Source organism: Phalacrocorax aristotelis, chromosome 3, assembly GCF_949628215.1.
Source record: "Phalacrocorax aristotelis chromosome 3, bGulAri2.1, whole genome shotgun sequence".
Taxonomy (NCBI): domain Eukaryota; kingdom Metazoa; phylum Chordata; class Aves; order Suliformes; family Phalacrocoracidae; genus Phalacrocorax; species Phalacrocorax aristotelis.
Window position 1 is genome coordinate 32,258,115 of NC_134278.1, and position 13,085 is coordinate 32,271,199.

General features: G+C 34.8%; 1 protein-coding gene across 3 annotated transcripts in view; it reads left to right on the top strand.

Annotated features, from left to right (window-relative positions):
- The window catches only part of ADGRB3 (adhesion G protein-coupled receptor B3), a 461,064-nt gene that overhangs the window by 179,836 nt on the left and 268,143 nt on the right, over nt 1–13,085 (top strand). For all 3 annotated transcript variants that reach the window (XM_075087046.1, XM_075087047.1, XM_075087045.1), the window contains exons 3-5: nt 5,057–5,167; nt 10,078–10,239; nt 12,658–12,822. In XM_075087046.1, the coding sequence (XP_074943147.1) occupies nt 5,057–5,167; nt 10,078–10,239; nt 12,658–12,822 (438 nt within the window). The remainder of the gene's footprint in view (nt 1–5,056; nt 5,168–10,077; nt 10,240–12,657; nt 12,823–13,085) is intronic.

Genomic DNA, 13,085 nt, shown 5'->3' on the forward strand with positions numbered 1-13,085 from the left:
ATTAAATATTTCTATAGCTCTCTTCTTTCTTCCTTTCCCCCCCTGCACCCCCTCCGCACCCCCTCCTTCCCCTTCACCTGGGACTTACATCAGCATTTTGCATAATTTCTGGGAAAAACATTTGTGTGTTGGCACAGAGAGGATGCCATGCTACTGCACAGTAGACAGTTTGCATTAATGCACATTCTGGCTGCAATGCCTTTAATGATCATTCCATAGTCAAGAGTAATTGAAAACACTCATTTGACTATTTACAGTTCAGGAGTGGGTGGGATAGTATGGAGTACGCTGCTGGAGTGCTGTGGGTGAGAGAAGAAATAACAGTCACTTTGGGGAATCGATTGCCTCTTCTTGCTTTTATGGTTCTGATCAACCTTCAGGGAGCTGCTCACTATCTCACCTTCCAGGCGGGTCAGAACAAGCTGAGGATGCTCAGCAGCTCTCAGAGGTTGCTTTACATTTTACATGTAGGGATACATTCAGGGGTAACCCTAAAGGTCTCAGAATCACTTTTTATAGTTAACAGTTCATTCATGCTGTTGTCACCAACTACTATGCTGAAAAAGGATTTTTTTATTAACGCCAGTGTGTTCTGTGCCGTTAATAGCACAATTCATAGTAGATGGTACACCTATAACCAGATCAATACATTCACATTGTGAAGTTCCCATGAAACATAACATAAAAATAACCATAAGAGCCAAACCAACATGGTCCATAATGTCATCTGATGACTAGGGTATATATGTAACAGGCTTACAAATATTATTAAACAGCCTAGGCATTAAATCTGTTTGACATGTACCTTAACTTTAATAATTATCCACTTGTCAAAAAGCAAAGAGTAGCAATTGGTGAGTAGAACCTTGCAAAGCCGGTATTTTTCTTTTGTATTGCTCAGTATTCCTACTTTGCATTTTTATACTGTTAACAGATGTTTTTTTCTTCTTTGTTCCTACAGAGAGCACATGGCACCTCTCTTCTCTCCTAAAAATGTACACCTACACTGGCCGCAAGATTTTAGCTTCTCCTTTAAAAACTAAAAAGGTTACTCAATAGGAATAAAAATTCCCATAACATAACATAAAAATAAAGGTAAAGCCAATGGGACTATAGATAAGAGTTGTAAATAATAGTCAACTGTAAACTTTGGAATTTCAGAAATCATTGGGTTGTTTTTTTTTTCCCTCCTGGAAGGCATGGAACTATATTACATGCTTCAGAGTATGTGTAAGATGAAATGATAAATCACATCCGTATTAAGAAATATGCATTGCTAAAATACTTTCAGGTGTTGATCCATTGTGTACAGCTGAGGAGAGAAAGAATACGCATCCTATTGCAGGAAACTGTGTACCGCCATAGCCACCAAAGGACCAATGACAGCAGGATAAATTTTTTTATCAGATAACTAGACCTCAGAGTTTCTATGACAAATGTTTGCAATATGTTATGATTTGTTATAAATCATGGTCTGGTTAAAACGATCCATTCAAGGTTCCCCATAATACTATTTGTTATTTGCATTTTGAGGCATTTCTGAGTTTTAGTCCTATGCAGGTAGATTATAGCATTAACGATGTAAGAAAAAGCATTTAAACGCTTTCATGTTCCCAGGCCTAACTTAGAGTCATATGGGTGATTTCTGGATCAGGCCATGTACCTGTCAGCTGTGGAAAAGATTCATTGTCCCTCTTTATTTAATGGAACAATCTGATTAATATCAATGTTTGAGGTAAAAGCAGAGGACTGTCCTGTTTCACCCAAGGGAAAATTAAGACAGGTATCACCAAAAAATTCTGTGAAGAAAATGGTGCCTGCAAAAATACCTTCTTCTGGGTTAGAAAACTTATTTTCAGCAGCAAGAACTAGCTAAGAAGAGTGAGAATGAGAAAAAATGCCTTTACTAAGAATCTCAATTCAAACATCCAATGTTTTACTCCAGACATCAGGTCTTGAATCGTGCTGACTTGACCTTGCAGGACACCTCTATGCCAGATACTGTCTAGAGTAAGACGCTTCCTATCACCTTTTCCACACAAACAGGTCCCTGAAACTACTGTGCCATTCAGTCATACTTTAGGCTGGATTGGGGTAAAATGCTTTCCTAGCCCAGAAAGCATTTAAATACTTCTCCTCTGTGAAATATTGAAGGAAAACAAATGCACAACTGGTTCACCTTCTACATTCGTTATTTAGCTAGGATCTGAAAATGGAGGAAAGTTTTATTCTATTTAGTATTTATTGTAAACTCTGGCAGTCAGTTAAGATATTTTATTAAATGCTTCATAAAAAATGCATTACTGTTGAGCTTCTTAGATTAAACAACTTTCAGAGCACTGTTTGTACTTATACACAGAAACTGGACACTTCTGATCCCATTACGAAAATGTACTTGACCCTTATTTTTCTTTTCTTATGAGGCCTGAATTTTAATGAGGCCTTAGAGCCCTCACCCATGCCAGTACACTGCATTTCCTGTTACCGCTTTTGTTCTCATGCGGCATTTGGTTAAATACTTCAGCTGAATATGAAAATGAGAGCACTGCATTAGCCTGGTTTCATTTCTTGACAAAACTTATAAGGAAATATTTTTATCTTTGTTATAAAATATTTATCTTTAATAATTTTTTTTTATATTTACTATATAAATGCTTAATATATCAAAGGGAGATTAGTTGAAAAGTACATCTCAAAGACCTTCAGCAGTAGTTGAAGTTAATTGAAAGTAGAAATCCAAAAAAAGTATTGTTAAGTGGAAAAATGAAAAAGTTGAGGCATGATTAGATCCTGCACCGACGACTTGTATTTTATTTTGCTTGGTGATATTAATGAGTAACTCCGTCGTCGTGAATGGAGCTACACTGGGTATAAACCACAACCCTGAAAACTGATCTCCCAGACTTTCCTTTGCCTCTTCACCAGAGGTCTCTGTCCTGCAGGATGCTGCATGTGCCTGCTCCCGGTGGGGGATGCTGAGGGACTGGGACCGGAGCATTCACCACCTCCCTGTATGCCTCTGGAAAACCTTCCTCTAGCAAAGGTCTCCCATTTTTGCACTCTGTAACTTAAAAAATAGAATTAAGTCTTCTGCAAGAATGGTGCCATATCCTCTCAATTGCCTGACAGGCAGGCAGCCCGCAGGCAGCGAACTCGGAGCAAGCATGCCTTGCTTTCACAGCCTCTTCGAGGGAAAAGCTATGTAAAGTCTCTTGTCCTTCACCATGTTGTTAATTGCAGCTTAAATGGTCGTCTGTACTACACCTTGCAAAAATTGTGAAAGTATCATTCTAATCTTAATTTGCGTTAGAATATTGATTGTAAAACTTTAATTATAGTAAGAGATTTCTCACAGAATAAAATGGTATCTTAAATCAGAGGAGTTGTAGATGAGATGTATTTTGTAAAAATATATTCATAAAATTTTATAACACATATGTTATACATATATGTGTATATATGTATACATACATACACATGTGCATATACATATATGTATATATTATATATGTATGTATATATAATTTAATTATCTTCTACATGTATTTCTGGGCTGTATTAAAAATGTTGAATGTTTAATTCTCAAAATATATTTTATTAATTAGATTTTCAAATATTCTCTTTAGAATGCAAACTGCATTGCTGTTCTCAAATGAATAATTAAATTTATATTTTAAGCGGTGCCATTAATACGTACAAAAAGCAACACTAATTTGGAGAAATATATTAATAATTTACTAGAAAGGAAAAAAACCCTCTCTATTGATTGACCCCTTAAAATATATATTTACCTTTTATGATTTCTTTACTCTAAATAAAAATTTAAATATGCTTACTTTAATGATTTATCAAAATAATGTGCTTGCAAATAATATTTATTAGTAGCATTTCTATCTATAATGTTTTGCATCTTTTGAGGCAGGAAGGTAAGTTTTATTATCTTCATGACTTTATAAATTGGTGACAATTTTGAATTTTGCATTTGCAAGGTAACCTTGAGGCAGAAAGGTATTGTTTAATGTTTATATTCCTAGTGCTTCAGACCCCGTCTGCCTCACCAGAAACTTCATGTTGTTGTAGTTGAAGTAGTTTCAATGGTAACCCACTGTTCCCGGCACATGCTTCCTAAATTAGAGTCCCAACAGAAACTGAGTATTTATCACCAAGCTGTGGACAGCTGTATGTGCCTGTGAGGACCAGAGGGAACTGTGCTGAAGATGCAGCAGTTCCCCTCTCAGTGCAAAGGACCCTCCGCATGTCATCACAAGTGGAAAAATGGAGTCTGAGGTAGAAGACTAGGAGGTTTGCGCAGGACCAGAGAGGGAAAATTACAGGAGCTATAGGATAAAAAAATGAAACAGTCTCGTCTCCCACACTCTGGGCCTTTATGCCATTGATTTTTACGTAGATTTCCCTATTAAAATCAATGGGCACTTCTTTTAAAATACTGAGGACAAGATACAACCTAGTATTTATAACTGTGAGGTTTCAGAAAGGAAACAGTTCACAAGCACTTGTTCTGCTGGATTCAGCCTAAAAATTAAGCAGTTCATTGGCTAAATTATTATTATTTTGCATTGCCACCATTCCCAAAGATGACTCACTATCTCTGTTGAAGGCTTCATCAGCCTGAAAGATGAGTGCAGAAATAGAAGTCCTCTGGAGGAGCAGCAGCCTCCGCCGTAGAACAGCAATGTCTAACACTGTCACAATCATTTTCTGGTGTGGTTTGCACTGATTCAAAATATAAGAATAAAATGTCTGCATTTGAATAATTGTTTTTGTCCTGTGTCATACCGCTGATTTACAGTATGTGTCACTACATTGAATGTTGGTTCATACAATAAAATCATGTTTGAAAATCCGCAGACACAAATTTAAGTATTTATTAAAAGCTGAGTGTAGCAAAGTTACGTTGATGTTAACTGCCATGATCACTTGCCTGACTCTTACCAGCAACTTCCAGGTATGTTTAGGAACATATTGCATGAGAGAGTATGTGACTTTTGAGAAATGTCTACACACAAGCTTTCATAAACCTTTATTCTGTCTTTAGAATTTGGAATGATGGGAGATCATACAATTAAAAGTCAGCGACCTCGATCTGTTCATGAGAAAAGGGTCCCTCAGGAACAAGCTGATGCTGCTAAATTTATGGCACAAACTGGTAATACATCAGTTACATTTTTTCTATTTACTGTTGTTAATTTTAGCAAAACCACTGCATGTTTCCATAATCTTTTGCTGCATATTTGTCAGTTTTCTAAGCTGATACTTTTTTTGAATCATTTTTTTTTTTTCACCAGTTAAAGTCCATAAATAAAGTAGCTGAGAATTAGGTAAATCAATCAAAAACATGCACTGTGAATGTGGATACTGAATCATTTAGTGTAAGCATGGATTTCTTTAGTAGTAAAAGCAGTCTCGCACATACAAGACACAGGACAGCTTACTGTGACATATAAACTTTTTTTCAAAGAAGATGTTAAGAACATGCTCCAGAATTTCTTTATAAATAGACTGAGGTCTAATCCCAGCTTTAGGCTTTTATCAATTTAATTAATTACTAGGGTGACTTTAATGTGAATATATTCAGCATTTGCTATCTTTGGCCCAGCACAACACTCTGTTCTCTAGTTTCCAGATTCATAATTGCTAAATGAAATTGGCTGTAAGTAGTTTTTAATTGGATGTGCAAATTATCTAACAGGTTTTCATCTAAAACATATTTTCTAATTTTGTTTGAGCAACTTCATCTTCTTTAGATAAAGCTACCAAAATGGCATTACAAACCTAGAGCTGAAGTAATTAAAAAAAAAAAAAAAAGTGCCTGTTTACCAACAGCTACCACAACTGCCTTTGAGGTCGATGATAAAATTTCAGTGGTGAGTTGAATTAACCTCTCATACACCAAAACAACTGCCCATTTTGACATCAGTAATGATCTGTATATCTGTTGGTAAAATCTATCTCTTTAATGGTTCCCTACACACTCCATTCCAGTAAGTTACTGCGTTGAAAATCTTGTGCCCCATAATTATTGTATGGATTTGAAACAACTTACTCTGTATTCCATAGTTACTAACCTAGAAAATATGCCTGCATCAGTCATACATAATGCTTCAGTTTATATTCACTTTAGTAAAAGCTATAATTTCTTCTAGTTATGTTGCATGTTGACTTCCGTAGTAGTAGGGCGCTTTACTTAACAGATTTGCAGAAATCAATATATTAAGTTATCTAAATATATGTGTAGCCAATCAGTGTAGATTGCTTGGTTAAGAATTTAGAAGGGAAAAAGTCTATTTCCCTCCTTTTAATCTATAGGACTACTTTTATGGCTAACTCCCAGTTGATACTACTGTAAGCAAATATAGTGGAAGAAGGGAGCCTAGAACCCTCTTGGTCTCCATGCAGTTTTTGTTTAGGCAAGTAGAACTTATTGCTTACATACCTAGCTCAGACTTATAATGTTAGTTGCTTACTACATAGAATAACACCTTTGCTTTTATGCTGCTTCTTGAATTCATACAATTATTCCAAAAAAATAAGTAAGATGATCTGTTTTATTTCCTCATATAAATCCCTGAAGTTTTCGTATTATCAGGTAAAACTTGTATTTGATAATTTCTAGTCATGCATTGCAGTGCATCTATTATGGGTGTTAGAGAACTGCATTATAAATGCAGCACTTATACCATCACCTTCTGATAGATTGTGTGTGGAGTGGGAGATGAACGTTCAAAATATAGGCTTGGTTTTCAAGGTCCTGTTCTGAAAGCATGTGAGCTGTATAAGCAGATCATATAAATTTACATGCCCAACTTTGAGGAAATCTGTATTTTACATACTGTAGGTTAACAAATTTTAAATAATACTGTGCTCTTTTTGGACATACTAATTTTCATTTCTTCTTCATTTTGATTTCCTTTTGTAATGATCATTGCATATTTTACTCACCTCTAATGCATTCATTTTCTTGTGATATAATTAATGTGATACCTTCTTAAACTGATTCATAAGGTTTTTTCTAACATATCTGTCTCATTAATTTACCCATGTACTATGAAGTCTAATAGCCTTTACAGTAAATGGATACTGAGTTTATGAGGTTTCTTTTATTTTAATCCTGTTTAGTATTTTATTCTGTGTAATAAAAAAACAGATGCAAAATTGCAGCAAAACATTTGTATGGTTTTAAAAGGCAGAGAGACAGGAATGGAGAATTGTCCTGGAAAAGATTTATGAAAAGCATTTAATACTTTTAGAATAGTGGACTTAATCCACAGAATTTCACTGGGAATGGAAGAGATTTAAAATGTCGTATTAACATATGCATTTCCTTGTTTGTTTATGAGTGACATGAGGCAGTATTTCATTTTAAAAATATTGTGTGAATAATTTATTGTCCTATATTTGTCATTTTATGTGTTTGGACTGATCCTTCCCTTAGGTGTTATGGGATTTAGAGAGTATAATACAGGTAAGTGTTACACAGATCAATGAGGCCTTCCATAAAGTAAGTTATGTTTCCTCTTACATGTCAAGCAGCAGGGGAGAATAAGGGCTTGGTAACTTGCCAATAGTTAATATGAGATTATAGGTTTAATAGGATAGATATAAAAATTTTAGAGTTCTCAAGTAACTGAAAGCTAGAAGGAAAATAGAATGTAGCCCTTCTAAAATTTTCGTTTCAGAAAAGAAACAAATGGAAAAGAGATAAAACAATCAAGATATATTCGCAGCCTAGGTTGCCTAATAATCATACTGATGGCAGTACAAGCCTTCTATCCTTTACGTATGTTGAAGTATATGGCTAGATTATGCCTTTTTTGAATGGACAGTACCTATATGCTCAGAACTTTTAATAATACTCATTTCAAAATTCACTCAATACAATCAATACTCAATACAATCACACTTCTTAGTATCATGTTGCTGCTACTTTTTATCATATTCCAAGGGTTAAGACCACTTTTTATCATTTTAAGATACCAAAAATGTTAAATTTTTAATACTTCATTAATTTCTGTATTTATTAGTTATGCACTATCACCATGTCTGTGTTGGATAATGGATAATTTACACTGAGTATATATGACTGTTTTACATAATGAGGAACATCTTGAGGAACATCTTGAGAAACATAGCTTTGACTTTTTGTGCTGTTTGACCTTTCATCTAAACTATTTTAACAAAAGCAAAGTCAAACTTTAAACGTGTCAGAAAATACAAAAATATTAGCCTAGAAACCTATTGTAATGCAAGTATTTTTACCACGTACATAGGGTTTATAGTACATATTGTATAACTGTCACTGTCTACCTAGATATAAGCTATATTTACGATATTATACTAACCTGAACCAAGCCATGTAACAACCTAATCAAAGTGCTAATTTCATATCAGAAAAATTATAAAAACAATAATCAGTTAACAAATTTCTCATTTTTTCACCTAACAAATAAAGAAGATTATGACAAAAATAACTTTGGTGAATTTTTGTATGTAAAAAAAACCCTCATCATTTTGTCTTCTTCTATAGAAATTATTAGTTATATATAATTTTATAAAAAGCAGAGGGATTTGTGTCTTAATTATAAAGCATTCTGTCTTGTTACTGAATAAGAAGCACTTTTTATTTTTTTTTTAATTTTATAGTCTTAGAATTTCTTCTTAGAGGACTAGCAGAGACAAGCATTTTGCATCATGAAGCATTTTGCTTCATGCTTAGCCTCTGGAAACAAAAACAGTAGAGCTTGGACAGATGCCTGCTACAAAAGCACAGTTTCAAGAAATAGTATATAATTTACTGCATTTTTGGAAGATAGCACTGGAATCTTCATGGTCTGCAGACAGTCCCTTGATTGCAACCAATATCAAAACTCTTGGAAGACTAGAGGTATATTGAGATAGCTGAAACTTTAAGCAAGCTATTCGAGACTGAAGGTTGTAACATGCCACTGGTTTTAAAGTCGAAAATCCCATTTATTTAAAAAAGGACTTAGGTTTAAAAATCAAGGGTGTAATAGAGGCTTCAGCATGGCATTTTACGCACATTTTTAATGGAAGAAGATGAACACGAATCCACAATTATTTACTCAAATTGTTCAGTGAGGTATATTCACATTATTTTTGCATTTGCTTTCTGAGAATACACAAGGGATCCAGTTTTCTGAACATGAATGCCTTTAGGAAAGGAATTGCAGAATTGTGTGCATGACTGTTCATGGAAACTAAATTTAAGCATTTTTTTCCTGAACATCCATGCAAGAAGACTTTATGCATTACTTGCTTTCAAAAAAATAGAAATAATATAATGTGCTATCTCTCAACAATAAAAAAATACTCTATTAAAATATGCGGTATTAATAAATCACGTCTGACAATTTTGAACAGAGTGGTATGTCCTGTACTCAGTAATGAGGTCTAACAGATCCAAGAGTTTAGCACACTTGTAAGTCAAAAGCAAGGAGCAGATCTGTGCAGTAAATGTTCAAACCAAAGTTCCCATCCACCGTTCAGGTTAAAATTTGGTAAGCAAAGTGCTTCTCTTTGCATGAGAACTTCTCTCAAATGCAAGATGACTCTCCTCTGCAAAAGAAAAGATAAGAAATTGGGGGGCTGGTTTGGGGTTTTTTTTTAATCAGAATTCCCTTACTTGTAGAATTCCTTAAACTATTACCTAACCTTCATTCTAGAGTGATAAGTGTAAATATAAAAGATAAATCCTTTGCTTTATACAAAAAGAGTTGTCTATGTTCTTTTAGCATCCTGAGGGCAGTGTTGTTTCTAAAATGTTGAAGTGCAGTAGTTCTCCTAAGGTTGTAAATGATGCTGAGCAATCAAATTGTTTCCCTCTGACAGGCGTTATGTGACTGCAGCATTGTAGGTGTCTTTATTTTCTATTCATTGTGCATTTTCACAGCTGCTTTACTCCATGAACTTTTAAAGATTTATTTTGGTGTGGTACTTTTTTCTATGATTTATAAGAGCAGATGATAATGAGCTTCAGCAAAAAAAGGTCTCATTAATACTTATGTCTATATTCATGTTTGTTTGTTGTCTTGAATACAGGTGAATCTGGTGTTGAAGAGTGGGCCCAGTGGAGTACGTGTTCAGTTACTTGTGGTCAAGGGTCGCAGGTGCGAACCAGAACTTGTGTATCACCTTACGGGACACACTGCAGCGGCCCTTTAAGAGAATCAAGGGTTTGCAATAACACTGCCCTCTGTCCAGGTAGTGTTAGCAGCCAATAAATAAAATTGTGGATGTTTTTGAACTGTATAATGATAAGAATTTGAAACTATATCTTTTTATTATTATTATTTTTAACATGAATTTCATAGGAGCATTTCAATTAGAGCAGAGAATTGTAATTCTATTCAGCTGTGAAATCTTGTCATGTAGATTGTTTTTACTTTCAGAACAGTCAATGTATGGATCAAGAGTCCCTTTTTTCTGACAGTTTCAGATTTTTTAAAAAGGCCCATCTTTTCTAATTTTCACTCAGAAACGAAAAGGTATAGTGTGAGTACAAAATACAAACTAGGGAAGAAATCCAGATCATCCATACATTAAGGAGCAGAGACTGATTAACAGGGTGAGTTAATTTAACATATATTATTTGTCACTGCGACTGTTTCGCCTTTGAGAGTACTGTCTTCTAGGCAATGGGCCAGACAGTGTTCTCTACATAGTAGTCTTCATGGACTTTCCTTTACATTGTTCTGGCAAGAAAGGCCAACAGCTACCCATCAAAGGAAGAAAGATCAGACAAAAAGTAACTCTCTTACACCTGACACAAGGTAAAGGTCATCAGCATCTTGCATCACAGTTTTCCTACTCCTTTTGTCTCAGAGATCTTGGCATAGTTGGAGTTCAGCAGTAGTTATACGCTAAGGAGAAGAGACAGGCATGTTCAAGTTAGTTGCTGAAAGGGCATATTTCTTTAGACTCTACCTGTGGATCTGATTAATCTGGGATGGGAAGCAAAAGGGAAGGCATATACCCAGCGACTACATTCATTTTCCTCTGCTGTGTCTGAAATGGAAAAAAATATATGCCTGCCTTCAGATGCACAAATTCCTCAGCTCTTTGTAACATTTGATCCCAAGAGGGTGGTCGGCCATCTTCAGCTTCTGGGGAAGATCACTCCATTTTTTAAGTAAACTAGACTGTCATACACAAAGAATCCCCTGGACTTTATCTCAATGAGTAGTAATGTGTAGAATCAGACTCTCATATTGTTACTGTGTGCTGAAAAATATTCAATGGGAAGTGCATCTGTCATCCCATCAGAGTCTGTGTATCAGCATTGCAAGCATTTAGGGAACCTCTGTAATGGAAAGCAACTTAAAAGATTGCATCTAGATAAAACATCACTGTAATAAGAACTGCTGTCAGCACATAATGCTTTATTACTGTGCTTTAGGTAAGCAATTCACATGAGATTTTCTAATATTTCAGGGTAGAAAACCCCAGGCAGAGCTGAATTCGATCACTTGAAGTGTTTCCATACAAAAATGGCAGCTATTTCTAAAAAGGTTAGGCTAGGTTACATTCTGCCAGAGGTGGGATACATTGCAAAAGAACACTCAACTTGAAAGTGTAAAAATAAGAAGGGAAAAAGAGAACTATAAAAGAAAAGAACAAATCTTCAAAACAATCAAAGATAAAGAGGCATGTATGGAATTGTCTTACCAGTACATGCTTAACTATAATATATTAGAAAATTTTCTTAAAATTCAACTCCAGTTGTTTCTGAAAAGGGAATGTGTATTGTATATAAGCTCATATGGATATTGTATATTAGTTTCTTCTACAGTGGAAAAAAATTAAGGTAGAGAAAGCTGCATCTTCTATGATTCTTTATATTATTTTTATGAAATACTTGTGTATAAAAATATTGGTATATGTTTGTAATTTATTGTGTACTCTGAAGGTGTTTGAAGTATGCTGAGTGAACATTTTTTTAAGATAGACTGATGCATGTACTACTGTCTGTGTTAAATCAATTAATATGTTCATGCAAGGAAATAGCGCAAATCTCTTTTGCTTATGTGGTCTTGGAATTTTTGAGGAAGATAATCAAGCACATGTGCTGCTATGTTTCCACCAGCATTTAAACAATTGAAACAATTGTAAGATAACAGCCCCATTTGATGATGGTGACACAGTAAGAAATTATTGCATTTATTCCTATATTTTCAAAAGAAAGCTTAATTTTAATTGCTTCAAGTTTTTACAGTTGCCTTGATACATAAAGTATGTGTCTGATTTTCACAAAGGCTAGTCTCCTGAAAATCAGGGCTATTAAACATAACTCAGGCACCAAAGATATCGTAACTAACTTTTGAAAAGGGAAGCCATCTTTCTTAAAAGAATGAAAGAAAAGAAAATGTGGTAGTGAGATTAGTTTAAAGAGTAGAGAAAATGGTTGAAAGGTAATGATATTTTAGAGAAAATTTACTTTTAAAATTGAAATTAACTAAATTTTATAAAATATTTATTTGCCAATCCTAAAGATTACCTATGTACTGATTTCCTTGAAGTTGGCAAAATAATTCCCATTTAAAACATTGATCTTGTTTGTTTTGAATTCCTTCTGTTACTTGTGTGTCTGTTTCTGGTTAAAATCTGTTTGGTTTGTTGCAGTACATGGCGTTTGGGAGGAGTGGTCACCTTGGAGTTTGTGTTCATTCACATGTGGTCGAGGCCAAAGAACTAGGACAAGGTCATGTATACCTCCCCAGTATGGGGGAAGATCATGTGATGGACCCGAAACACAACATAAACCTTGCAATATTGCACTCTGCCCTGGTGAGCTCATATAGCAACTCTCTGCTTTGTTACAGTGCATTTGATGTGGGTTGTTTTTTATTTCTTTTATTCCCTTTGCACACAGGAAGAAGAATGTTATGCAAAGTGAGTAGGTGGGGTAGTAGTGTTCATAATTCTGACTGTAGTGATTAAAGGATATAATCAGGATGGTAACTCTGTTCAAGATACTACACAAGCAGACAATTCTTACTTTCTTCAGAATACTCTCTCTCTAGGGCATGCTATGTAGTGTAGGACAACTT